The sequence below is a fragment of the Dryobates pubescens genome, chromosome 12, assembly GCF_014839835.1.
Source record: "Dryobates pubescens isolate bDryPub1 chromosome 12, bDryPub1.pri, whole genome shotgun sequence".
Classification (NCBI taxonomy): Eukaryota; Metazoa; Chordata; class Aves; order Piciformes; family Picidae; genus Dryobates; species Dryobates pubescens.
Genome location: NC_071623.1, coordinates 3,645,240 through 3,673,169, shown reverse-complemented (window position 1 = coordinate 3,673,169; position 27,930 = coordinate 3,645,240). Strand labels below are relative to the sequence as shown.

Sequence of the window (27,930 nt, the reverse complement as noted above, 5' to 3'; positions counted from 1 at the left end):
GGTTAGGCCACACCTTGAGTACCACATCCAGTTCTGGGCCCCTCAATTTAAGAAGGGCATTGAGACACTTGAAGGTGTCCAGAGAAGGGCAACAAGGCTGGGGAGAGGTCTCAAGCACAGCCCTGTGAGGAGAGGATGAGGGAGCTGGGGTTGCTTAGCCTGGAGAAGAGGAGGCTCAGGGGAGACCTTCTTGCTGTCTACAATTACCTGAAGGAAGGTTGTAGCCAGGTGGGGGTTGGTCTCTTCTCCCAGGCAAGCAGCACCAGAACAAGAGGACACAGTCTCAAGCTGTGCCAGGGGAAGTTTAGGCTGGAGGTGAGCAGAAAGTTCTTCCCAGAAAGCGTAATTGGCCATTGGGATGTGCTGCCCAGGGAGGTGTGGAGTCCCCATCCCTGGAGGTGTTCAAGAGGGGATTGGACGTGGCACTTGCTGTCATGGTTTAGCTAGACATGAGGTCTGTGGTGATAGCTTGGCTTGATGCTCTCTGAGGTCTTTTCCAACCTTATTCTATGATTCCATGAAAGCTGGAGCTGGTCCCTTGTTGTTCACCTCTCTCTCACTACCGTTTGGTCACTCATTCAGTTCTATCATCAGTGATGTTCCCTTGCTCACGCATCAGGTCAGGCACATGGCTCACGTGGCATCAGCCAGGAATAACCCCCAGGGCAGAGAGCCATAAGTGGGACCTGCAGCAGTGATGAGCTACTCACAAATGAGTCCAACAGGACAGCAACTAAAAGACTGCCCAGTTCTTAGTTGGGAGGCCTATGAAATCAGCATAAGGGTAGCAGCAGGGGATGTCACTGCAGATCCCAAAAGATCATAGTATCTTAGTATCATAGAATCAGTCAGGGTTGGAAGGGACCACAAGGATCATCTAGTTCCAACCCCCAAGCCATGGGCAGGGACACCCCACACTACATCAGCCTGGCCAGAGCCTCAGCCAGCCTGGGCTTAAACACCTCCAGGGATGGGGTCCCAACCACCTCCCTGGACAACCCATTCCAGGGCTTCACCACTCTCATGGGGAAGAACTTCCTCCTCACCTCCAGCCTCAATCTCCCCACCTCCAGCTTCATTCCATTCCCCCTAGTCCTATCACTACCTGAGAGCCTGAGAAGTCTCTCCCCAGCCTTCTTGTAGCCCCCTTCAGATACTGGAAGGCCACAATGAGGTCACCTCGGAGCCTTCTCTTCTCCAGACTGATCAGCCCCAACTCCTTCAGTCTGTCCTCATAGGAGAGGTGCTCCAGCCTTCTGCTCATCCTCCTGGCCCTTCTCTGGACACCTTCCAGCACCTCCAGATCCCTCTTGTAAGAGGGGCTCCAGAACTGGAGGCAGTACTCCAGGTGGGGTCTCCCCAGAGCTGAGCAGAGGGGGAGAATCACCTCCCTTGCCCTGCTGGCCACACTTCTCTTGCTGCAGCCCAGGATCTGATTGGCTTTCCGGGCTGCAAGTGCACACTGAGAGCTCCTGTTGAGCTTCTCCACCACCAGCACCCCCAAGTCTCTCTCCTCAGGGCTGCTTTCCAGCCAGTCCCTGCCCAGCCTGGATTAGTGCCTGGGATTGCCTCGACCCAGATGCAGGACCCTGCCCTTGGTCTTGTTGAACCTCATGAGGCTGGCTTGTGCCCAGCTCTCCAGCCTGTCAATGCATGATCATGCCACAAACTCACCTCTCAGCTATTCACCAGCTTCCTGACATAGGTTCAGAGAAGACACTGACAAAGTTGTCAAACCTTCCTTTTCTTTCACCTCTCTCTCACCTTTAGTCCTTAAATTTTTATGTTAATTATAGAAATGAATGGCACAGAAACTTGCAGCTGTCTCTCCCCCCCATGCAGAGCACATTCTGTGGACAAACCAGCTTAGCAGCCCAGGAAATTTGGTCCCTTAAAGTTTTTTTGCTCAATTAATTTCTAGACATTTGAAATAACCTAAACAAAGTAATGCCCCACAAGCAACATGAGCATCATTCCTTTAGTGACCTGAGTGGGAAACACCATGTGTCTGAGCTGGCACTAGGGCCCTCCTGCTTTTATTTTCCCTAAAGGAGAGCAGACATCCTATTAAAAGCCATATGTGGGTTTGGGAACTAGCATCACACAAGAATCTAACAGTATTTGAGAAGCTACTTTGCCAAGAGAAGAATGGTGAACAAAGCTACCTGCTGGTGTGACCTGATCACACAGATGAAGTTTCAGATGTCATTTTAGAGCTTGTGGGTGGCTTTGTACCTTCTTTCACATCCTCTTCCACTGAATGCTGAGGCTTACAGCAGTGAGAACAGACTGAAAAAGAAGAATCCCTGTTAGTATTTGAAATTCCTGAAGACACAGAAATGCTGTATCCAAATGTCTTCCTCAACAAAGTATAACTGAGAGTGGGAAGAAAGGAGAGAAGAAATGAAATCATTTTTGTAAGTCTAGTTGCTGCCACTTTTCCTTGCAGTATATCTGAATAGGGCTGGCCCAGAGCCATTGTCTGATTGGACAGAAAGCTGTTATATATCAACCTCATTTATACAGTGTCATATGGGCAGAATAGTTCCCATTAGTACAGAGCCAGGACCTCAGCTTGGCACCAAGAGGGGTTGCTACACGCTAAGGCAGTGTCAGAAGGGAAATGATGGCAAAGGTTCCACGTCACTAAATGCAGTTTCTCATGAGAGTAAAAGAAAGGCAGTGTTAGAAGCAGTCCAACAGTCCCTTCAGTGCTTTAAAAGGAGTTCAGCTGAAACAGGTCCCCTTGCTGCCTCAGTATCTACAAATGACTTTGATTTTAATGATCGGAGTTGACCCTCCCTGTGCTAATCACAGGAAGTTGTACTTGCACAGGTTTTACAACCTGGATCCCAACTGATTCTATGTGACCTCTAACCTTGGGCCTCATCTTGATGTTAAATTAATTGAAGATGTAAAGAAGATCTAGACAGTTCTTACATTACTGCAAAGATAAGCTATGAGCATCTCAGAGCAGGGAGTTGTGACCCTCAACAAAGCATCTACTGGCCTGCATTAGGAATAGTGTGGCCAGCAGGAGCAGGGAGGTCATTGTGCCTCTGTGCTCTGCATTGGTTAGGCCACACCTTGAGTCCTGTGTCCAGTTCTGGGCCCCTCAGTTTAAGAAGGACATTGAGACACTTGAAGGTGTCCAGAGAAGGGCAACGAGGCTGGGGAGAGGTCTGGAACACAGCCCTGTGAGGAGAGGCTGAGGGAGCTGGCATTGTTTAGCCTGGAGAAGAGGAGGCTCTGGGGTGACCTCATTGCCCTCTACAACTACCTGAAAGGTGGTTGTAGCCAGGAAGGGGTTGGTATCTTCTCCCAGGCAACCTGCACCAGAACAAGGGGACACAGTCTCAAGCTGTGCCAGGGGAGGTTGAGGCTCGAGGTGAGGAGAAAGTTCTTCACTGAGAGAGTTGTTAGCCATTGGAATGTGCTGCCCAAGGAGGTGGTGGAGTCCCCATCCCTGGAGGTGTTCAAGAGGGAATTGGATGTGGCACTTGGTGCCATGGTTTAGTCATGGGGTATGTGGTGACAAGTTGGACTCGATGATCCTCGAGGTCTCTTCCAACCTTAGTGATACTGTGATCCTGTGATCTATATGTTTTGGTCACCACCACAATCACACATCTGAGAACCATTAATTCCATCTCACTCTGTCTCTCTATTCTTCCCTCCCAAACTTCAGCTCTTCAAAGCATGGCATTATGAGCCCAGAAACCACTCTTAGCTTCAAGGCAGCTCCTGACTCAGGTTTCCATGTTCCAGCACAACAGAGGTACTCTCAGACCTACTCTAAGCTCCTAAGATAGCTCTTGAAAGGTGATCTGTAGCAACACCAGCTCTTAGGACAGACACTTCCCTTCCCAGGCAGGTGGCAATGTGCAGCAGCACTGAAATGTGACAACTGTGCAAACTGGGAAGGTCTAGCTTCAGTTTTTTTACAGTCCATGCCTGGTCTGGAAAGTGGCTGTACAAAACAGCACCACCTGGCCTGGCAAGTCGACTCCCCCCTGCATATTAGGAAAATGGGACTGAAAAGGAAACTCCAGCTCGTGCAGCCAAGTCCCATGCTGTTGTAGCTGATCCCATCCTACCACACTGGATTGCTTTTTACATCTCCTTTAAAAGCAATATGGTTTCTACATAAAAAGCTGTCTCAGAGTGCTCCAGGATCTTATTAATTGAGTGGGAAAGAACCTTTCAATTCCCAGCCTGTATTTGTTTAGAGCCAAATCTTTGAATTCCAGTTCATTTTCTTCTATAACTAGAAGCTCATCACCCATGCAGAGAGCAGCACAGGTTGTGATCAGCTGTGATTTTCTCAGTTTCAACCTGCTTGCTGCTTTCCCATTGACATAGCCCCAGGGAGCAGCAGGGGGGAACCAGCACTGCTGTCATGGGGGCACATGAGTGGAAAATGAGGAGGTGCACAGGGTGCACAGGTGTAGTCACTGCCTTCCAGAAGCTTCCTGTCTTTGTGGTAAAACTTGGCAATTAGCCCAGCCTGACTCAGGGGTCACATTTGTTTTTGAAGGGATGTGGTGGGTGAGAAGGGGAAAAGAAAAATGGTAAAGCTGCCTCCCACACTTCTCACTTGGGATTGAACTTGTCTGAAGCTGAAGTAGGGGGAGCAGAAGGTACAAGCACGACAAACTTGTGGTGTCCCCAAGTGAACGCAGTCCTTGCTGCCTAGCACATAACATCTTTCCAGCAGGGCAGACCACTGCAGCCACCATGAGATCAGATGCTCAGCTCGGACTGGTGGCTTCTGATTTAAGTGGGTTGAACACAGAGCACTCCCAGTCTGCCATTCTTCTCTCTAGGCTTGGCTTCCCCAGTGAGCTGACAGAATTTTACTGGATGATATTTATGACGTTCTGCAAAGCCTGCAGGCTTCATCGTGGAATGCTTTCCAAAGCTGCTAGGAGGGTGTGAATGGGACATCTACTGCTGTTGACTTTCAATATTGGCTGGATGCCTAGCTGCCTTTGTACACCCATGAAATGTCTGTTCACATCTTCAGGGGCTTTATAGAATAGAATAGAATGGAATGGAACTGAATGGAATGGAATGGAATACAATAGAATAGAGTAGAATAGAATAGAGTAGAGTAGAGTAGAATAGAATAGAATAGAATAGAATAGAATAGAATAGAATAGAATAGAATAGAATAGAATAGAATAGAATAGAATAGAATAGAATAGAATGGAATGGAAAGGAATGGAATGGAATAGAATGGAATAGACCAGGTTGGAAGAGACCTTCAAGATCATCGCATCCAACCCATCAACCAATCCAACACCACCTAAACAACTAACCCATGGCACCAAGCACCCCATCAAGTCTCCTCCTGAAAACCTCCAATGATGGTGACTCCACCACCTCCCCAGGCAGCCCATTCCAATGGGCAATCACTCTCTCTGTATAGAACTTCTTCCTAACATCCAACCTAAACCTCCTCTGGCACAGCCTGAGACTGTGTCCTCTTGTTCTGGTGCTGGCTGCCTGGGAGAAGAGACCAACATCCGTCTGTCTACAACCTCCCTTCAGGTAGTTGTAGAGAGTAATAAGGTCACCCCTGAGTCTCCTCTTCTCCAGGCTAAGCAACCCCAGCTCCCTCAGTCTCTCCTCGTAGGGCTTATGTTCCAAACCCTTCACCAACTTTGTTGCCCTTCTCTGGACTCGTTCCAGCAAGTCAACCTCCTTCCTAAACTGAGGGGCCCAGAACTGGACACAGTACTCGAGGTGCGGCCTAACCAGTGCAGTGTACAGGGGCAGAATGACCTCCCTGCTCCTGCTGGCCACACTGTTCCTGATGCAGGCCAGGATGCCATTGGCCCTCTTGGCTGCCTGGGCACACTGCAGGCTCATGTTCAGCCTACCATTGACCAGTACCCCCAGGTCCCTCTCTGCCTGGCTGCTCTCAGCCCCTCTGACCCCAGCCTGTAGCACTGCCTGGGGTTGCTGTGGCCAATGTGCAGAACCTGGCACTTGGATGTGTTCAATCTCATGCCCTTGGACTGGGTCATCTTAGATATGATTAGAGGAAACAGTTCAGCCTTTGTTGAGCCAAACAAAACAATAAATCCATTCAGCTGCCAGCTAGCCCTGAAACACTTGAGGCCTCCATTGCTGCTGAAAAACTCCTGGAGTCATGTATGGAGTTACTGAAGACTTTATAGTGCTGGAGAGTGCACCTCACCAGTGCAGTTTTGGGCACACAAATCCATCTCTCCTGCCTGGGGTTCCTCTAGAAGTGGGACATGGCTATGCTGAAATGCTTTCTGCAGCTCTAGCACTATGCATTTTGCAACTGGCTCTGTGAATTGTCTGAGGAATCATCTATGTAGGGTGTGTGGAGGGATCCAGTATTGAGACTGTTAGTGCTCATCTGCATCTATCAAGACCACCAAGATTCCTGGCATCTTCAAGCATCTGAACACGTGAAAATGAAACTTTGTGAATCTCTTCAGTTCTGTGTTTTGGAAATACTCTGATCTGCTGTCAACAATCCCCATCACTCCTTCACTGTCAAATCCAAACCCTAGTGCTGCTGGCACACAAAATGGAGGAAAAGTCTTACACTGGAGTTAGATTTTATGACAGTAGATGCTGCATGAGAAAAAAAACCCAACACAAAACCAACCAACCAACCATCCAAGCAAACCCAACCAAACAGAAAACAAAACAAGGAGAAGAGGAGGTGGTACAGAAATGCACAGTGTGTCAGTAGTTTCTATAAATGTATTTTCCATAGAACCTCCATGTGGTGGTTTAAGCCTTAACTGGGAGCTAAGAGCTCAGATGGGGGCAAGGCTGAGAATCTCTCCCCCCACTCCCCCTTCCTCCCTCCCAACAGAGAGGGAAAAGAAAGCAAGGAGCAAATCCACCAAACAATAATTTGGAGTCGGCTTGGAAGTAGAGAGGTAAAGAGTTTTCTTTAAACACAATATATATATATATAAAACAATAACAGGTAAGGTTCACAAGGGCAAGGAACAAGGATGGATGGGAGTGGGACAAAGAAGAAGAATACAAAACCAGTCTCTCTCTGAAGAGGCACAGAGGCAGCAGGGAGAAGGATCAGGCCTGACCACGTGGCAGAGGAGCAGGAAGGCAGCCACAGTAGCTCTCATCCAGGAGAGGCAGGAGCCAAAAGGAGACCTAATGACTGCAATGTCCTGCTTTTTATACCCTAGCTGGGCAGGGAGGGGGGAGTGGAACAGACTCAGCTCCCCAGGGTGAAAATGCCCTACAGGGAGGGCACAGCACCCACAAGCCCTCTCCTCTGCTTTGGTTTTGTTTTCAGAGTGGGTGTTCACCCACCACACCCCATAAGCATTAAGAGACTGTTTCTGGAAAAAGGAGTGACACTTACCATGCCTTGGGAGGTATCTTGCTGCTAGGATGAGAGCCAAAAGGAAGATAATAATGATGATACTTGAAGCAATAATGACATTATGAGGTGGAGGCACAGTAGGGACAATGCAGTCATTTGTTTTTCCTGAGAGAGAAGAAATGAAACATAAACAAAGGGGCCAAGAGCACGCTGACATGCTCATGTAAGAGCAGGCAAGTGAATTCTCATGATGCTGGCCAAATTCTAACTCAGATATTCAGCCTGAGAAATCACCTCTTCTGTAAACAAGCAGACAAAGCTGGCACCTAAATTTCTTCCATTCCTCTGCATTTGCTAGGTGCTGAGGTTTTTAACACCCCCACAGAATCTGCAACCCTGGAGCTTTGTCCAGCACAGGAAATTGGTTGGGCTTGGTGGAAAAGTCTGAGTATGTACCTAGAAAACTTCCACACTCAAAGGAACTCTGCAGTTTTTCCTATTGGTCTTGCCAGATTTGTGCTGCTTTTTTCCCCCTCCCTTCTGAATTTGCAGGTGATGGCAAATTGTGCATTAAACAGACTAGGACAGACTCTTTTCTTCTGTGTGGCAGAAGAAGAGTGTTGTGGCAGAAGAAGAGTGTTGTGGCAGAGGTCAGTTTCAGTGGATCTGGAGCTTTTGGCTTTGCACACTGGAGATGACCATTCTGCTACTTGGACATTAGAGCAGCCAACATGCTGTTCTTACTGTTCTCCTGCAGCATAGGACAACTCTAACTGAACAGGAGGGACAGACATACAGAATACAGGATTAATCAGGTTGGAAAAGACCTTCGAGATCATCCAACCTATCACCCAACGCCATCTGATCAACTAAACCATGGCACCAAGTGCCTCATCCAGGCTCTTCCTAAACACCTCCAGGGATGGGGACTCCACCACCTCCCTGGGCAGCACATTCCAATGGCCAGTCTCTCTTGCTGGGAAGAACTTCTTCCTCACACCCAGCCTGAAACTCCCCTGGCACAGCTTGAGACTGTGTCCTCTTGTTTTGTTGGTGGTTGCCTGGGAGAAGAGACCAACCCCCACCTGGCTACAACCTCCCTTCAGGTAGTTGTAGAGAGCAAGAAGGTCTCCCCTGAGCTTCCTCTTCTGCAGGCTAAGCAACCCCAGCTCCCTCAGCCTCTCCTCACAGGGCTGTGCTCCAGACCCCTCCCCAGCTTTGTTGCCCTTCTCTGGACACCTTCCAGCAGCTCAACATCTTTCCTAACCTGAGGGGCCCAGAACTGGACACAGGACTCAAGGTGTGGCCTAACCAGTGCTGAGTACAGGGGCAGAATGACTTCCATGCTCCTGCTGGCCACACTGATCCTGATACATGCCAGGATGCCATTGGCTAGGGACATAAGGCACTAGTTTCTGGCATTTTTCCTGAAGCTGAATGGCACCTCTCCTCACAAGCCCCTGGGATGAATTAGGCACCTTGATGAAGAAGGCACAATTCCCTAGGGAAAGCAGCGTTTCTCTAGCTTCCCTTGAAGGTGCCCTTAGCTCTAGAGGGAAAGCATCAGACCCAGGGGCATTTCAGAATACTTTTTTTTCAGTACAACCATTTTCTTGCAAAACACCTGGACTGTAACAGTGCTGCCTTCCCTCATGCTGTTTCCACTTCTGCCTCAATCTTTGGAGCACAGCCCTGTGAGGAGAGGCTGAGGGAGCTGGGGTTGCTTAGCCTGGAGAAGAGGAGGCTCAGGGGAGACCTTCTTGCTCTCTGCAACTCCCTGAAGGGAGGTTGGAGCCAGGTGGGGGTTGGTCTCTTCTCCCAGGCACCCAGCACCAGAACAAGAGGACACAGTCTCAAGCTGTGCCAGGGGAGGTTTAGGCTGGATGTTAGGAAGAAGTTCTTCCCAGAAAGAGAAATTGGCCATTGGGATGTGCTGCCCAGGGAGGTGGTGGAGTCCCCATCACTGGAGGTGTTTAAGAGGAGACTGGCTGAGGCACTTGGTGCCATGGTTTAGTTGATGAGATGGTGTTGGGTGATAGGTTGGACTTGATGATCTCAAAGGTCTCTTCCAACCTTGTCAATTCAATTCAATTCAATTCAATTCAATTCAATTCAATTCAATTCAATTCAATTCAACTCAATTCAATTCTAATCTATTCTATTCTACTCTACTCTTTCTATCCTATTCTACTCCTATTCTACTCCTATTCTATTCTATTCCATTCAATTCCATTCCATTCCATTCTATTCTATTCCATGCCATTCCATTCCATTCCATTCCATTCCATTCCATTCCATTCCATTCCATTCCATTCCATTCCATTCCATTCCATTCCATTCCATTCCATCTGTTATCACTTTTAAGCCATGAAGAGTGATGGATCTTTTTCTGGATGAGTTAACCCTATGTTAAAGAGGTGTCTGAATGCAGAATTTTGTCTTGGCTCCAGCTGTCAGTTTCTGTGACTGAAGCAGGGATACATTCCCTTGTTAGATGAGGAAACTCTTTTAAGTGCAACCTGTGGCTTTTAAGGCACACACATTTCTCAGGTCCCTCCATCTGGATACCACACCTCCATCACACAACTGGCAGCAAACCATGCTGGCACAGAGGAGCACTGAAGGGTGGCAACACCAACCTGTGGGAGCCGTGAAGGCTGACATCACCAGGTCACAAGGGGATTCAGGTGCCCTCTCATATCATGACTGACATTAGAGCAGCAGGAAGTCACTGCTGTACCTCTCCTCTCCCACCCTTGCTGCCTCTCAGATTTGGAACTGCTTTGGCATGCAGCCCACAGGTGGGATGGTCGGCACATCCTTGCACGAACAGACACACACGATCTACTGCTCTCTCCGAAAGGCAGCTCAGATTCAGCTGTCACACTTTTGTAACACAAACTGTTAATGAAACCTACTCAGAAGCAAAGTGGTGGACTGGGCAAAGCCATTATATTCAATGGAGCAAGTGAAGCTGATGTCTTCAGTGACGCTGAGCCACAGGTGGGCAGTGACGTTGTACAGGCTGAGGCTGGACTGAGACACGCGGCTGGCATTCCACACCACAGGCTTGTTGGCGAGGGCTCCGGAGACTTTGGGTTTAGGGAAACCTCCATGAGAAGAACATGTTACCATCATCTCAGTTGATTCACAAGAATTAGCAAATTCTTCTGCTGTTACATTTGGCTTACTGAAGTCAGCTGAAGCAAGAAAGATTTAGTTACCATTCTGTCAGAGTACAGTGAGGCTTGTGGTCCTGATCACTCGTGGTCAAAGCAAAGACTCCCCCCGCCAAGGGCATTCTTCCTCTATCAGAATCTGTATGGACCCCCTCATGCCTTGGCATCCCCCCCAAAACCTTGGCTGGATATGGCCTTGGCCTTTGCTCCTTTTCCTCCCTGGACAGTACACAGACCTCAGGCCCCCATCACTTTGGTGTTGCCATTTCTCTCTACATACAGCAATTTGTGGAACAACCGAAGGAATCATAAAGCAGGGAGGAAAAGCAAGGAACTGAATCAAAATCTGTATTATGGGCAATGGCAGACAATTGCCTTTCCCCTCCCTCATTAATCCCTTTCCAGTCAGAAGTTCACAGAAGGTTTATCTCTTCTGGGAAAGGAGGTGAATCACATGTTGACCTCTCAGCCAGGGTCTCCAGCAAGAGACTGAATTACATATTACACATGCGAGCCCCCCGAGAAGGCTCAGCTGAGACTCAGGCTAGCCATTGGAAAAATGTGCAGCAATACACAGGTCCTCTCTGACTATGCTCTTGATGGACTTTCCTCTCAATGCCAAAGACAGTCTCAGAGGTTTCCAACCCTCAAAGCCTTTCCTACCTGTCTGGATGTATTGCTGTAAATGTTTGTGAGGCTGCATGGCAAAGTGGATGAGGGGACTAATACAAGTCCTCTCATAAGTAGGACAAGAAAGGCTGTGTCCTTTTCAGCCTGCTTTCCTTTGCCATTCTGGTTCACCATCCTAATGTAAGTGGCTGCATTGGTACAAGAAAGGATGTCCACAGGCTGCAATAAGCAGCCCTTGGAGAGGAGGAGGAGATCACAAGGGGTGGCAAAGGGACTATTTAAGGGAACTCTCTGGAAAAAATCTCTGTGGGACCACATCTTCAGCAAGAGAGGCACCAAGCAAAAAAAGAAACTCCCTGGGTGACTTAAGTCACAACACCACCAGCTGCTGCCAAAGGGACCAAGTTCTCCCTCCCACTCTTTCAAGCTGTAGGTCCACGTAGTTTACACACCCCATCAGGCAATAGCCCCAGCCATGGCAAGGCCAGGCAGAGAGCTGCAGCAGGTTGCACAATGCACTGCAAAATGATCCTTTTTGGAGCAGCTCAGTGATCACTCCCTGCCCAACTCACCACTTGGCCACCACCTGACTGCTGGGATCTGTGCAAGGCAGAGATGGCCTTGAAGTCATGGTGTGTCTTCCATGGCTCCTGCTGACCATGAGCCTGTGGCCTAGACTAGTGATAGAAACTTGCTCATCATTGCATGGCTGACCAGCCATGCAGACAGGAAGAGATATGGATTTCCTTCCCACGATCTGTTGAGCAGTAGGGCACTGGCATCCAGTCTGAACAGTCCCTTCAAACATCCCAGCCAGCTTCACTGAGCCTCCCTGATCAGTCACAAGAGAGTAACTCCTTTCCACCTCTCTCAGGTTAGCCTGATTCCAGCAGGGGTGAGGGGAGCTTCCCCTTCCCTGATCCCCATAATAACTGATGCCATTTCATCAAAGGGAGCAGAATTCTACTACAACTGGCCTGTTAAGATAGAATCATAGAGCTGGAAGGGACCTTGAAGATCATCTAGTCCAGGGACACTTCCCACTAGACCAGGTTGCCCAAGGCCTCATCCAGCCTGGTCTTAAAAACTTCCAGGGATGAAGCATCAACAACTTTTCTGGGCAACCCACTCATTACTCAGACAAACCAAGGAGTATGGGCAGGGAGGAAAAGAGATCTACTGTTTCACATTTTCTCACACAGTCAACTCCTCAGCCCTCATGCCTAAAGAAGGTGCTGGCAGCACACTTCCCTTTTCCCACATTGGTTCCCAGAAAGATCAGTGAATTTGTCTGCTTGCACATATGTCCACCAGGCCCTCAGACAAGGAGGCAATGGCAAACCTTGGGAGCTAGTGTTCTTCTGTTGCCAAATCTCACTCCAGATCAGGCATGCTCGTCCACTGGCTTGTCTGTACGATGCCTGGAACTCAGCTGCTAAAGGTATTCAAATGTCTGTGTATATTTATGCATGTTACCAGCATCTCTGCCTTTGGTTGAAACTCACTGCCACAAAACCAGTGGTAGAAATGGAAAATAATGTCAATGGAACTTTCTGCAGCCTCCAAGAAAAGATTCAGATTCGTTTTGAGCAAAGGAACCCAGGTTACTTCTTTAAGGTAAAAACCCTTCAAATCTCAGCTGAGTTCAGCTTTGGGTTGTGGAGCTGCAGTGCAGCCAGTGAGCTGGCCAGCCCCGCAGAGAGTCTGGGCTCCCCAGGGGCTGGATTCAGGGCTGGGATGTTGCTGTGGTCCCAGAGGAGCAATGCCATCCCCTTCCTCCTTTGAACTGGATGCTTTCCATGCATCAAGGACTTAGTCTCCACTTTGCCAAAAGACAGCAGGGGGCAGAGGTGGTATAGGACGCCCAGCAGCAGTGAAGCCTGGGGGAGGGTCCTTTCCCAAGAGGGAGACAGTAAGGAGAGTATGTCAGGCTGGAGAAGCTTTGAGGGACGAGGGAGACTGCTAGAATGGAAATAATGGAAATAATGAAGACACCTTCTGGCCCTCTTTTAGGCTTGTTGGTGAAAACCTATCTGCTACACTACAGCTAGAGCTCGGAGGAGTCTCCTTTGCACCCAGAGGTTAGCACCCGGAAGCCTGAGGTGTTGAGAGGCAACCCACCTACCTGCAACGAAGAAGGTCACAGGCTTAGTACACACAACATGGGGGTTCTCCGAATTTTTGAGTTCCTGAACCACACAGTGATAAGAGCCATTGTCCAGGATTTCTACAGGGGAGATCCACAGGGTGAAGTTCCTGGTGTCCATCGCTGTGCGGCTGTCGTACCGCTCATTCCTGGAGATCTTCTTCCCCTTTGCGTAGGCAAGCACTACCTCTGTGATGCTCTTCTGCCAGTAGACTCGGTAATTCTGCAGGCTGTCGAAGCTGGGAATTTCATAACAACAAGGCAGGCCCACTTTTCCCCCCATTTTGCTTCTGATTACCTCCTTTTCCTGCTCATAGCCTGTAGATGGGGGGCAAACAAAAGTCAGTGAGACAGCGGTGTATAGTCTTGTGCCAGAGTCTGCTGCATATTTTGTCTCTGTCTGCACCCACTGATGTACCTCAGCACCCATGGAGCTGCTTACAACTTCAGCTCTGCACTGAAGGGAAGCTTCCCTTGGCATTGCCAAACAGAAAGGGACCTGGGGGTGCTGATTGACAGCTGCCTAAACATGAGCCAGCAGTGTGCCCAGCTGGCCAAGGCCAATGGCATCCTGGCCTGCATCAAGAATAGTGTGGCCAGCAGGAGCAGGGAAGTCATTGTGCCCTGTGCTCAGCACTGCTTAGGCCACACCTTGAGTCCTGTGTCCAGAGAAGGGCAATGAGGCTGGGGAGAGGCCTCGAGCACAGCCCTGTGAGGAGAGGCTGAGGGAGCTGGGGTTGCTTAGCCTGGAGAAGAGGAGGCTCTGGGGTGACCTCATTGCTGTCTACAACTCCCTGAAGGGAGGTTGTAGCCAGGAGGGAGTTGGTCTCTTCTCTCAAGCAACCAGCACCAGAACAAGAGGACATAGTCTCAAGCTGCACCAGGGGAAGTTTAGGCTGGAGGTGAGGAGAAAATTCTTCACAGAGAGAGTCATTCGCCACTGGGATGTGCTGCCCAGGGAGGTGGTGGATTCACCATCCCTGGAGGTGTTCAAGAGGGGATTGGATGTGGCACTTGGTGCCATGGTCTAGTCATGAGGTCGGTGGTGACAGGTTGGACTTGCTGATCTTTGAGGTCTCTTCCAACCTTGGTGATACTGTGATTCAGTGAAATAATGCTCCAGTCCTACTTGGGATCCCAAGCTAGCAGCACACAATGGTTCCTCGTGGATTACTGAAGGCTAAAGGCAGAGACTTTCCTACCTGAACAGAAATTTGCTGGCCCCTTAAAAATAAGTGAAAAATTGACATTATTCAAGGAAAGGAACAAAAACACACATCTTCCAAGTTCTGTGTTCTCTCCTGTCCCTTTTGAGAGCTCAGTGTCTGGGCAGTCTGTGTGACCCTCTGGTGCAAACAAGGCCACAGTGGAATATTAGTTTGGGTTTATTGTGTTGTGATGTTTTGTTTAATCACAAAGAGATAAAACCTTAAACCTTTCAAGATATGGACTTAGCAGTGCTAGGTCAGCAGTTGGACTCAATGGTCTTAAAGGTCTTTTTGAACTTAAACAATTCAATGACAAGAAGCAACTCTACAATGACAAGCAAAGGTTACAGGCACACTGTCCATCAGCCTCTGTCTGTTAGCAAATGAACAATTTATCTCATCTAACTAAACCAACTTTATATTTGTGAAGGTCCATGGGCCTCCTTTGGTATTGGTATTGCTTGCAAACCAGCCCAATTCCTGCTCAGCAGCTCTGTTGGTGCCATAGCTGGTACACAGGCATGTGCCTACAATAGCAAGCTGAGACCCTTGCAGGGAAAAGTCAGGCACAACTTTGAGCAGATCATCAGTAGTCTCCCCAGTTAGAATAGAATTAACCAGGTTGGAAAAGACCTTCATGATCATTGAGTCCAACCTATCACCCAACACCATCTAATCAACTAAACCATGGCACCAAGTGCCTCATCCAGTATCCTCTTAAACACCTCCAGGGATGGGGACTCCACCACCTCCCTGGGCAGCACATTCCAATTGCCAGTCTCTCTTTCTATGAAGAACTTCTTCCTAACATCCAGCCTAAACCTCCCCTGGCACAGCTTGAGACTGTGTCCTCTTGTTCTGGTGCTGGTTGCCTGGGAGAAGAGACCAACCCCTTCCTGGTCACAACCTCCCTTCAGGGAGTTGCAGACAGCAAGAAGGTCTCCCCTGAGCCTCCTCTTCTCCAGGCTAAGCAACCCCAGCTCCCTCAGCCTCTCCTCATAGGGCTGTGCTCCAAACCCCTCCCCAGCTTTGTTGCCCTTCTCTGGACCCCTCCAGCAACTCAACATCTTTCCTAACCTGAGGAACACAGTTCTCACTATGACTTCTATGCACTCCACTCCTGTGGTCAGTCCACAAAGGAGCTTTCCAGCTCCTTTGGAGCTTTCCAGCTCCTTTGTCTTCCCAGTCAGGCAGCTCTTGACACCCAGGAGCCTAGCAAGGAGCCCCAGCGGAAGAGCAACCCCAGTACTGATGCACAGCCCTGTGATGCACAAGGCCAGGGCATATGGTTGGGCTTTTGCCTAGGTCTGTGCAGCCTTCAGGATGATGATTATCCCTGTGTACCCTGCTTTGTTAGTCCTGAAGGCTGAGCTGCTTTATGTTTGCCCTGCTTGCCTCAGCCTCATTACGTAAGTATCTGTCAGGGCGTAACGCAAGATACCTCTTCCCCACCCTGCCTCCTCTCCTCCTCTCTGTCCTTACTGAGAGATAAGAAAGGGAGATAAAAAAAAGGTAGAGAGAGAGTTTTAGCTGATTTACACAAAATAGTTTACTGCTCTGATACGAAGGTATCAGATTACATCAATATATAGAGAGAGAATCCATCTATAGTAGCAAAAGGGGGATACCAGCCTGTTGCACTCCCCTGAGAGCAGAAAACCCAAAGAAATAGCTGACCTCAGGACAGAAAATATTCAAATTCATTTTTCCTTCCCTGCAGAACAGATCTCAGTCAACATGTCAGAGAGAGAAAGCAGGAAAGTCCTGACCAGGCTGAGTGTGGCTGACAGGGAGAGTGCAGCATCGGCCGTTCGCATAGGTGAGACCCCATGTGCACAGCCTGTGCCTGAAGTGTGAAATGAATGCTTGACAAAGCTGAGCCTGGGAACCACCACCCACTTCCAGTAAAGTCTGGCTGGTGTTGGTTCACGTTACTATCACAGCCAATGGCTGACAGCAGCTACACTGTACACAGGCTCACAGTGCACTGCTCAGGGTGTGATGGGGATGCGGTGATGTTCAAATTGCCATGAGCTTGCTGTCCGCCAGAGCTCATTTGTTTAGCAGTGATGTGCTTTACAATCCTATGGCTGCCAGTGCTGGAGGGAGACAAGCAGATGCTTAGCCAGATCTTGGGGCAGCACTGAGGGCTGCTTGTTGAAGATGAGCCCAGATAGAGAGGCTGGGACAGAACACGAAACAAGCTTTCAGCGCCCTCCCTGTGGCGCACCTACCCCTTTCCCTCTTGTCCTCTTTGTGTTAAGTCTTTAGGAAACACACTGAGGCAGTCCCAGCAACACTGTGGATTGATTTAATATCAAATAAGTAAATTAGAGTATGTAATTAAAGGAGCAACCTCTCATTTAACTAGTTTCCTTCCACTCAGCCACTTCATTGGTCTTCCAAAGGAAGAGATTCAGATACAGGTGTGTGTCCCCACACACAGTACCTATACTTCCCCTTATAGCACACTGAAAACTGAGCAACCAGACTTGGGCAAACCAAGATCCCACTCAGACCACTGACCTATGTCATCCAGTAACCAGTAGAGAATGGCTGAAAAGCCTGTTCCATGTGGGATAGGAGCTGCCATACCTTACAAACCTCGGGCAGCCAGGAATTCAGGGCTCTCTTGACATGAGCGGTGTAACTGGCAGACCTGTCCTCCAGGAAGAGTTCTTTCCCCTTCAGGAATGCACTTAAGCTTTTGGCTTCCACATCAGTGACAAAGGGATGGCTGGGGAAGATGTGGGGCCTCTCCAAAAGGAAAGTGGAGACCTGATCACAAGGTGAGGTGCTCAGTGACTACTTTGCCTGAGTGTTTACCAGCAAGGGCTCCAGCTGCACTGCCCGTGCTCCAGAAAACAAAGGTAGGGAGTGGGGGAAAGAACATCTGCCCACTATAACTGAAGATCAGGTTTGGGACTATTTAAAGAACCTGAAGGTGCACAAGTCCCTGGGGCCTGACAAGATCTGCCCATAGGTCCTGAGGGAACTGGCAGATGAAGTTGCCAAACCACTGATCATCGTGTCAAAAAGTCATCACAAACTGGTGAAGCCCCTGCTGACTGGAGAAGGGGAGACATAATCCTCATCTCCAAAAAGGCAAAAAAGGAAGACCCCAGAAACTATAGGCCAGTCTGTTTCACCTCTTTTCCTGGCAAGATCACAGAGCACATCCTCCTGAAGGCCTTGCTAAGGCATACAGATAATGAGGACATGACTGGTGCTAAGCAACATGGCTGCACCGAGGGCAAATCATTCCTGATGAACTTGGTGGCTTTCTGTGATGGAGTCAATAGCATCAGTGGGTAAGGGAAGAGCAACTGATGTCATCTACCTGGCCTTGTGTAAAGTGTTTGACCCTGTCCTGCATGACATCCTGGTGACCAAACTGGAAAAATACAGACTTGAGGGACAGACCACTCACTGGATAAGGAGTTGACTGATGGTTGCACTCAGAGAGCTGTGGTCAATGGCTCAGCCTCCAAATGGAGACTAGTGACAAATGACATCCCTCAGGGGTCAGTACTGGGATCAGTGTTATTGAACATTGTGAGTGATATGGACAGTGGGATTGAGTGCACCCTCAGCAAGTTTAACACCCAGCTGTGTGGTCTGGCTGACACACATGAGGGTAGGGATGCCATCCAGAGGGACTTGGACAGGCTTGAGAGGTAGCCCCAAGCCAACCTCATGAAATTCAACAAGGCCAAATACAAGGTCCTACACCTGGGTTGGGGCAATCCCAAATCCAGTCTGGGAGAGGAGTGGCTAAAGAGCAGTCTTGAGGAGAAGGACTTGGGGGTTTCAGTTGCTCAACATGAGCCAGCAATGTGCTCTTGCAGCCCAGAAGGCCAACTGTGTACTCAGCTGCATCTCTTGTGAGACCCCCAACTAGAGTCCTGCATCCAGTTCTGGTGTTACCAGCATAAGAACACCACCAGACTGCTGCAGTGGATCCAGAGGAAGGCCACAAAGATGATTAGAAGGCTGGAGTACCTTCCCTATGGGGACAGGCTGAGAGGGTTGAGGGTGTTCAGCCTGGAGAAGAGAAGGCCCCAAGGAGACCTTATAGCAGCCTTCCAGTACCTGAAGGGGGCTAGAAGAAAGCCAGGAAGGGACTTTTTACAAGGGCTTGTAGTAATAGGATGAGAGGGAATGGATTGAAGCTTGAAGAGGGTAGATTTAGACTGGATATATGAAAGAGATTCTTTACAGTGAGGGTGGTGAGACACTGGAACAAGTTGCCATGGGAGGTTGTGGATGCCCTCTCCCTAGAGGTCTTCAAGGCCAGGGTGAATGAGGCCACGAGCAATCTGGTCAAGCAGAGGGTGTCTCTGCACATGGCAGGGGGAGGTGGAACTAGACAGTCTTCAAGGTCCCTTCCAACCCAAACCATGAATCTATTAACTATGAATCATCCTGTGATGAGAAGTTGCACAGTTTGATTACATGTGTGAACAAACTTTTCCTTCTGTTCACCTTAAAAGCAGCCCACTTTAGGGTGTGCTGCTTGAAGTTCCTTTTCCTGCATGGCAGTCTTGCGTGCGTGCATGCGTGTGCGTGTGCGTGTGTGTTTTCTCCCTCGACCACATCTTTACTTACCACAGTTCAGGTTTTAGTGTTGCTGGAGAGACTCCCAAAAGCAGCCAGCCAAACCTGGGGACCGTGGAGCCTGACACAGACAATTTTCTGTTTTCTTTTGCAGCGCCAGGGGGAGAGTAGGCGTCCAGTAAATGTCAGGGTGACATCGCATCATGAGTTGCATGAAGTTGCCTGCATCTCGCCCCTAAGGGTCTCCTTTGCAACCAAAAGGAGAACAAAAACCTTCTAGGCAGTACATGGGCAGGAGCTGGAAACTCCTGCTGATGTCACACCCACCCTTAAAAGGCTCTGCAGCCTTGAAACCGCAACCTGAATGCTGCCAGCCTGAAGGAACCAAAGTCCACAAAGAGTCATTCAGCCCCACAAAAGTCCCCTTGCAGTTCAAAGGTGAACTGCAAAGCAAAAATGAAAACGCAGTTTTGCCCCTTTTCTGTGCTGAAGGCTCTCTGTGAGCAGGCAGTGGTGGAGGTGCCCACTGCAGAAAGAATTTTTAATGACTTTTCTAGAAAGAAAACAAAACAACTCCTTCCCTGTGGTGGTTTGAGGCTGTGCCTTTACCATTCAGCTACAGATCTTGAGCAGGAAAACAGAAATCAATCAGTAGTGGGTGTAAAAAAGGAAAGCAAAAGAGCATTCTAAACAAATTCAGTGGGCAAATAGCTGGAATAAAGGAGCTGTGCCATAACAACTCTTCCTTCTTTTCACTTCTCTTCTGATCTCAGCTGTTTTGCTTTGCTCAGGAGAGATAACCTGCTTGTCGGCTGGCCTTGGCGAAGTCTAACTTCCCTGCTCCTCTCTCTTGTCCCTTTTGTACAGGGGGGTGAGGGAGAGAGAAGATGGTAGCTGCCCCTGGTCCTTGGCCAGGGGGGTTTTGTAAATATCTGGGTAATGTTGTAACTTCTGCATATTTTGTACATATTCATTGCATTCCATTGTGGAGAGCAGATTTTGCTTGTAAATGCAGCTCCATTGGAATGGAATGGGATGGGATGGGATGGGATGGGATGGGATGGAATGGAACAGAATTGAATGGAAAGGAAAGGAAAGGAAAGGAAAGGAAAGGAAAGGAAAGGAAAGGAAAGGAAAGGAAAGGAAAGGAAAGGAAAGGAAAGGAAAGGAAAGGAAAGGAAAGGAAAGGAAAGGAAAGGAAAGGAAAGGAAAGGAAAGGAAAGGAAAGGAAAGGAAAGGAAAGGAAAGGAAAGGAAAGGAAAGGAAAGGAAAGGAAAGGAAAGGAAAGGAAAGGAAAGGAAAGGAAAGGAATGGAATAGAACTGAATTAACGAGGTTGGAAGAGACCTTTGAGATCCTCAAGTCCAACCTATCACCCAACACCACCTAATCAGCTAAACCATGGCACCAAGGGCCTCATCCAGTCTCCTCTTAAACACCTCCAGTGATGGTGACTCCACCACCTCCCTGGGCAGCACATCCCAATAGCCAATCTCTCTTTCTGGAAAGAACTTCTTCCTAACATCCAGCCTAAACCTCCCCTGGCACAGCTTGAGACTGTGTCCTCTTGTGGTTCTGGTTGCCTGGGAGAAGAGACCAACTCCCATCTGGCTACAAACTCCCTTCAGGTAAGTTGCAGAGAGCAATAAGGTCTCCCCTGAGCCTTCTCTTTTCCAGGCTAAGCAACCCCAGCTCCCTCAGCCTCTCCTCACAGGGCTGTGGTCCAGACCCCTCCCCAGCTTTGTTGCCCTCCTCTGGACATGTTTCAGCATCTCATCTTAAACTGAGGGGCCCAGAACTGGACACAGGACTCAAGGTGTGGCCTAACCAGTGCTGAGTACAGTTCCTCCACTCCTTGCCCTAGACATGTTTCAGAAGTTCCCTGGCCACAAAGAGCTGGGATATTCTTGCCCACACATACAGCCAGGTGGTACAACAGAGCAGGTTGCTTCTGGGACAGAAGTCCTGTGGAGATATTTGACTGCAAAAAGCAGTGAAAGGATGCTCTAGAGAAGCGGTGTTAAACTGTTGGAAATCTAGAGATAATTCCTGGTGAATATAAGCCATTGATTCCCTTTCCCCTCTCTTCTCCATTTCTCTGCTGTTCTTGACTGTGTTGCCCTTTTTTTGGTCTTATCTCATGTTACCTTGCCTTGCACACAACTCACACAGCAGAACATGTGAAGGGAAAGCTCTTTCTGGCTGGGCCAGGACTCCCTTGCCCCTGTGTAAGCAGCAGCTACGACAGTGGGTCTATGCATTTTTTTCCCTCTGAAGGGAATTGTTGGAGGCCCTCCAAAACCAGGAGGGTTGAAACAGCCTTGTGTTGCTGTTTTCCCATGAGGTACCCTGCTTATCTTTGCAACAACAGCTGGTGTCTCTTACAATTAAACTACTGGCATCACTGACTTTGCCAAGGACCGTGTGCCTGGGACTCCTGCTCTGGTGGACACTTTTCTCATACTCCAGCTGCATGTGGCTAGAGAAAGTGACTTGGGGCAGCTCTGGGTGGAGGTGCACATCATGGTGTGGTGAGGAGAGGAAACTTCCAGTAACTGGGTCTGGCCTAGCTGAGGAAAACAGACAGAATCATAGAATCAATAAGGTTGGAAAAGACCTCAAAGATCATCAAGTCCAACCTGTCACCCAACACCTCATGACTAACTAAACCATGGCACCAAGTGGCACATCCAGTCCCCTCTTGAACACCTCCAGGGATGGGGACTCCACCACCTCCCTGGGCAGCACATCCCAATGGCCAATCTCTCTTTCTGGGAAGAACTTTCTCCTTACCTCTAGCCTAAACTTCCCCTGGCACAGCTTGAGACTGTGTCCTCTTGTTGTGGTGCTGGTTGCCTGGGAGAAGAGCCCAACCCCCACCTGGCTACAACCTCCCTTCAGGGAGTTTGTAGATGGCAACAAAGTCTCCTCTGAGCCTCCTCTTCTGCAGGCCAAGCAACCCCAGCTCCCTCAGCCTCTCCTCACAGGGCTGTGCTCCAGACCCCTCCCCAGCTTTGTTGCCCTTCTCTGGACACCTTCCAGCAGCTCAACATCTTTCCTAAACTGAGGGGCCCAGAACTGGACACAGGACCCAAGGTGTGGCCTAACCAGTGCTGAGCACAGGGCACAAGGACTTCCCTGCTCCTGCTGGCCACACTATTCCTGGTACAGGCCAGGATGCCATTGGGCTTCTTGGCCACCTGGGCACACTGCTGGCTCATGTTCAGCCAGCTGTCAATCATCTCCCCCCAGGTCCCTTTCTGCTTGGCTGCTCTCAGCCACTCTGACCCCAGCCTGTAGCACTGCCTGGGGTTGCTGTGTCCAAAGTGCAGCACCTGGCACTTCAGCTCTTGTGAAGCTGCAGCTTTCTGCTGGTGGCCACCTCTTGGGGTCAGCTGGGGAATCACATCCAACATCCCTCTGCTAATTCTGCATCTCACATCCCTCATTTTCCATGAAGAGCACGTCCACCTCAGACTTGCAGGGTTTATCCTCTGAAGAAACACAATATTTTATGGGGATTTCTGAGCAAGACAGACAGCCAGTTGAAAAATTGAGAGATGTTGAAAAGCTGAGCTGTTAAAAGACTGGATACTTCCCTTTGGTCTTTTCTTTACCCCAGACAATTTCAGCACTGAGGAATTAGATTCTCCCAAAGCTTTCCATGCAGTTAAGTTTCACATTCACTTGAAACTTCCTGTGCTACACTGTGCTGTGCATCTGTGCAGGGCTGGAAATGCTCTGTGCTGTGACACACTCCTGGGGTTACACTGATCACAGAAAGATCCCACTGGATGTGCAGTTAACTCCTGTCTGGAGCTACTGTTTCAGCAGTGCATTAAAACACTGCCTGCTTCTGTGCCTCACTATAATGACCCCATGCAATCAGAAAGATGGATTGAAACAGAGGAAAGTGAGTGCTGCCAGGTCCTGTTTGTTGTCCTCTTTAAGGTGTTTGTGACTGCTTATGAACCCATGCATGAGTGCCTGGCAAGACTTCTAGGCTCCTTCTACTCAGACTCCACTGCAGCAGGCAGAGGCATGCAAAGAGAGGTCTCAGCAAAGAAAGGAAGGAGGAATGGATCAGCTCTTTCCCATTGCACAATCTCAAGCCCAACCTCCTGGTCATGAACCACAGGCCTGCTGCTGCTCTAGGCTGCACTGGCAAAGAGAAGCAGCTGCAAACACAGATTGTTTCCCTTGTGCCATGGTGACCTCTTGGGAGGTTCCTTTATTCTTCCTGATGTGGTGAGACAGAGGAGCAATGAGAACCAGAGACGCACTCGATGTGGCTGCAGTTCCACTCAGTCTCACTTCCCCGTACCCGCTCATGCTTCTCAAGCACGGCAGCAGCAGTGAAGTGATGGCATTAATCCCAGTTTATGATATGTCATGGCAGATCTGAAGGAGGGAAAAGCTTTGAAGTGGTTTTTCTAGAAGTTGATCTCTGTTTGCTTATGTGGAGTAACTTTGGGGTGGCCTTCTCGGAGCAGTGTAGCAAGGGCAAGGCACCCCTTACAAAGCTTTATGCATTTCCCATCTTCACATCCCTCCCTCCCAGCACAGTAATTCTGCTTTGCCTGTCTCAGCACTGCTTGATTTGGCAATGACTGTAATACCCTCAGGGCATGTGGGTGCCTGACTCTTTCAGCAGCCTTTATTACAAGTTAATGATATTTTGTTTCATGTGCAAAGCCTTTAGTGAAGGAATCCTTGAAGTCGTGATGCAGCTGGGAAGAACAGAGCACACCTTCTTTCATCCAGAGACAGAAAGACAGCACACTAGGGGCACACTACACCCATTTTTTTCCACCAGCATGTAACTCGAGGACCTACTGATGACTAATGAAGTTACCTCCCTAATGAAGTTGTCTCCCTGAGTATACTTTGGTAAGCAGTCATGTGCTATAGGTTGCACTGATTTCAGAGTGGTTCACAGGGTGTTCTGAACCTGTGCTAGTGCCCAGTGTGGGCCCAGTTTCTTAGTTAAGCAATATTCCAGCTGAAGCCCTCCACTGTCTCTGGCTTCCTTTGCAGGTAGGAATCAAATCAAATCAAATCAAATCAAATTGAATCAAATCGAATAGAATTAACCAGGTTGGAAAAGACCTCAGAGATCATCAAGTCCAACCTATCACCCAACACCATCTCATCAACTAAACCATGGCACCAAGTGCCTCATCCAGGCTCTTCCTAAACACCTCCAGGGATGGTGACTCCACCACCTCCCTGGGCAGCACATTCCAATGGCCAATTACACTTTCTGTGAAGAACGTCTTCCTAACATCCAGCCTAAACCACCCCTGGCACAGCTTGAGACTGTGTCCTCTTGTTCTGGTGCTGGGTGCCTGGGAGAAGAGACCAAGCCCCACCTGGCTCCAACCTCCCTTCAGGGAGTTGCAGACAGCAAGAAGGTCTCCCCTGAGCCTCCTCTTCTCCAGACCAAGCAACCCCAGCTCCCTCAGCCTCTCCTCACAGGGCTGTGCTCCAGACCCCTCCCCAGCTTTGTTGCCCTTCTCTGGACACCTTCCAGCAGCTCAACATCTTTCCTAAACTGAGGGGGCCCAGAACTGGACACAGGACTCAAGGTGTGGCCTAACCAGTGCTGAGCACAGGGCACAAGGACTTCCCTGTTCCTGCTGGCCACACTCTTCCTGATCCAGGCCAGGATGTCACTGGCCTTCTTGCCACCTGGGCACACTGCTGGCTCGTGTTCAGCCTACTCTCAACCAGTCCCCCCAGGTCCCTTTCTGCCTGGCTGCTCTCAGCCACTCTGACCCCAGCCTGTAGCACTGCCTGGGGTTGTTGTGGCCAATGTGTAGAACCTGGCACTTAGATCTGTTCAATCTCCTGCCCTTGGACTCTGCCCATCTGTCCAGCCTGCCAAGGTCCCTCTGCAGAGCTCTCCAACCCTCTAACAGATCAACTCCTGCCCCCAACTTGGTGTCATCTGCAAATAAATAGATAATAAATAGAGATAAAGATCTACATATATATATATGTGTATATATATGAAATAAATAGAGATAAAGATCTACTGGTTTCTGAGTCAACACTGCCCTGGATGGGACAAGGCCACTGCCTGGGTATCTCCAGACTATTTATAACATGAAGAAGATTGCAGCTATTCCAAGTCAGCTGGCAAGTTTCTGACTTGGTAGTAGCCAGGAGGTCAGATCCAAGTGAGGAGCTGGAGATGAGACATCAAGCTATGTGGGGGTGGGATGTGGGGGACTATATTGTGTCTTAAGATTTTCCCCTTTGCTGCAGAGTTCTCCACACAGGTGTCGCTCAGGAAGGAGAGGAAGAGAGTCCTGTTTCTCTCCTGTGCTGGGTGCAGGCAGGGATATTATTGGCAGGGGCAGAAGGACATCTTTGAGTTGGAGAAAGGAGAGAAGGGAAGAGCCTTTCTGAACTTCCTCCCATTCTGCATTGCCAGAGTGTGGAGTGGGTGACTCCACTAAAATTAAAGAGAGCAAGGGGAACACTAAATCTGGATATCCTCAGAGGATTTGCATATTTTACTTCCTTTTGAGATCAATTTCCTGCCACTGGCTCAGCACTCTTACGCTTTCCCAGTTTGGGGGCAGAAACTAGATGTGGTAGTTGTATAAGAGAGGCCTTTGGGGGAGATTTGTCACACACAAAGATAAAAATAACTTTGTTAATTTTTTCCCCCTGCAGACTCTGTCCCTTGCTGACTGGATCACTTTGTACTTCCTCCCAGCTGAAGATGTTCTCAGATAACTCTCCTAATTCCTCCAGTACCACTGCCATGCATACGCTGCTGGCCTTGCAGCACAGCTTTTGAAGTCGAGGTCCTCCCCACTGCTTAAGGCCACATTTTTCTTCAGTGCTTGCTAAATCTCACTGCCTTGCATGCTCCCCAAGTAGCCAGCCCATTCTGGGAACTAACAGAAGGAGAAAGTGCCCAGTAACCAGGAGAATCAAATATGACCCTTCTCATATAAGCCCACTCAAAATTGGAAACATTACAATTTGGGTTTTTTTTTCCCCCTTCTAAAGTACTCACCTGCAGCAATGCCCACAAGGGCAGCTTACAATGCCACGGGCATGACAAGCAATAGCTTGCTGTAAAAACCTGGTCCCTGCACAGGCACTAACTCATGAACACCCTGCAGATGACAACCTTGACAGCAACCCTGCAGCTAGAGAAGAGATTAAACAGCCCCATCTAAGAGTGCAGCCTGGTGAATGGTAACTAGCTGAAGGGTGCCTAATGGAACAATACCAAAGCAGTCCAGAGATGTCTGAAAGCTACAATAGCCACAGAGCAACCCTCAATCAAAGAAGGACATTGAGCCACTTGAATGTGTCCAGAGAAGGGCAACGAGGCTGGGGAGAGGTCTGGAACACAGCCCTGTGAGAAGAGACTGAGGGAGCTGGGGTTGCTTAGCCTGGAGAGAAGGAGGCTCAGTGGAGACCTTCTTGCTCTCTACAACTACCTGAAGGGAGGTTGTAGCCAGGTGGGGGTTGGTCTCTTCTCCCAGGCAACCAGCACCAGAACAAGAGGACACAGTCTCAAGCTGTGCCAGGGGAGGTTGAGGCTGGATGTTAGGAAGAAGTTCTTCATAGAAAGAGAGATTGGCCATTGGGATGTGCTGCCCAGGGAGGTGGTGGAGTCACCATCCCTGGAGGTGTTCAAGAGGGGATTGGACGTGGCACTTGAAGCCATGGTTTAGTAGTCATGAGGTGTTGGGTGACAGGTTGGACTTGATGATCTCTGAGGTCTCTTCCAACCTTGTTGATTCTATGAAATGAGAAATTTGGACAGGAGCTGCTGGAGGTACCAGCTGAGAGTATCACAGAACAAGGCAATGCAGGGAAGAGGCTCTCTCAGCTGGGAGGAAGCAGTGTTTGACAGCGAGGTCTGTTCAGACTGAAGCACTTCCCTCAGCACAGGAATGAAATCCTTGCTTGGAAGGCATTTAGAACCACATCGAAGGGTACCTGCAATGGCGAGAGCAGTGGTGCACAGAGGCACTTACCTCAGTGGTTCTTTCTCACAACTCTTGATATGACATGGTGAGCATTCTGTGCCCACCAAAAGCGAACACCTGTTGAGCACAGTACAGCTAGAGATGCCACCCTTAGCCAGTAGTCAGCGCTTTTATTTTCAGCCAAGGACTCCCCCGGGACCAATGATACTCTGAAGGCATAACAGCAAAAAAGCAGAAGCATGGCCGGTGGCACTTCTGTGTTGGGAAGGATGAACATATTCTCAACTGACCTCCTGAGGCTCCCAAAGGTGATGTCCCTCCAAGGAGACAGAATAGCTATGATTAAACATAAAGTTCACCTCTTTAAAAACAAAACTGGCCTCCTTTCATGGAGCAAACAGGCTTCACTGCATTCAGCACATTTACTTTTCCACCTCATGGAAAATACCACATCTACCTGTGCACAGTGCTTGTAGTAGGAAACAAGTTTGAAAGGAAGGTGGTTTCTCCTCCAAGGTGGCATAACCTCAGGGTGCAGCCAGATGGGAAACTGGCACTGAACTCATGCCTTCCCCACATAAGCAGAGGGAAGATGGCTCCCTTTTTACTTCCAACCCCATATGCTTCCACTGCTTTCCTTGCAGGGCTCTCTAGATGCTGGTTCAGTACACCAGGCTGGCATAAAACAACAGAAAAAAGGAAACTTCCTGCTAAGGTGGAAGGTGAATTAGATCACCCAAGGATCAGACACATACCAGAACCAGTGCACAGGAGAGGAGGATCACGTAGCTAGAAGCAGAGGAGAGAGGAGCAGAACCACACCTTATGGTGGCAGTGACCTCTTTACCCATCTCAGCTGTGCAGCCGATTTGCATCCCCTTCTGTGGTACACAGTACTGAGTGTAAGA

At 49.2% G+C, this 27,930-nt stretch overlaps 1 protein-coding gene across 1 annotated transcript in view; it reads right to left on the bottom strand.

Annotated features, from left to right (window-relative positions):
* Positions 1–27,930, bottom strand: part of LOC104299539 (T-lymphocyte activation antigen CD80) — a 38,119-nt gene that overhangs the window by 1,861 nt on the left and 8,328 nt on the right. Inside the window, exons 3-6 of the mRNA XM_009899706.2 lie at positions 13,277–13,615; positions 10,261–10,542; positions 7,382–7,507; positions 2,166–2,289 (exon numbers count right to left, since the gene is read on the bottom strand). Coding sequence (XP_009898008.2) covers positions 2,183–2,289; positions 7,382–7,507; positions 10,261–10,542; positions 13,277–13,615 — 854 coding nt within the window. The 3' untranslated portion in view covers positions 2,166–2,182. The remainder of the gene's footprint in view (positions 1–2,165; positions 2,290–7,381; positions 7,508–10,260; positions 10,543–13,276; positions 13,616–27,930) is intronic.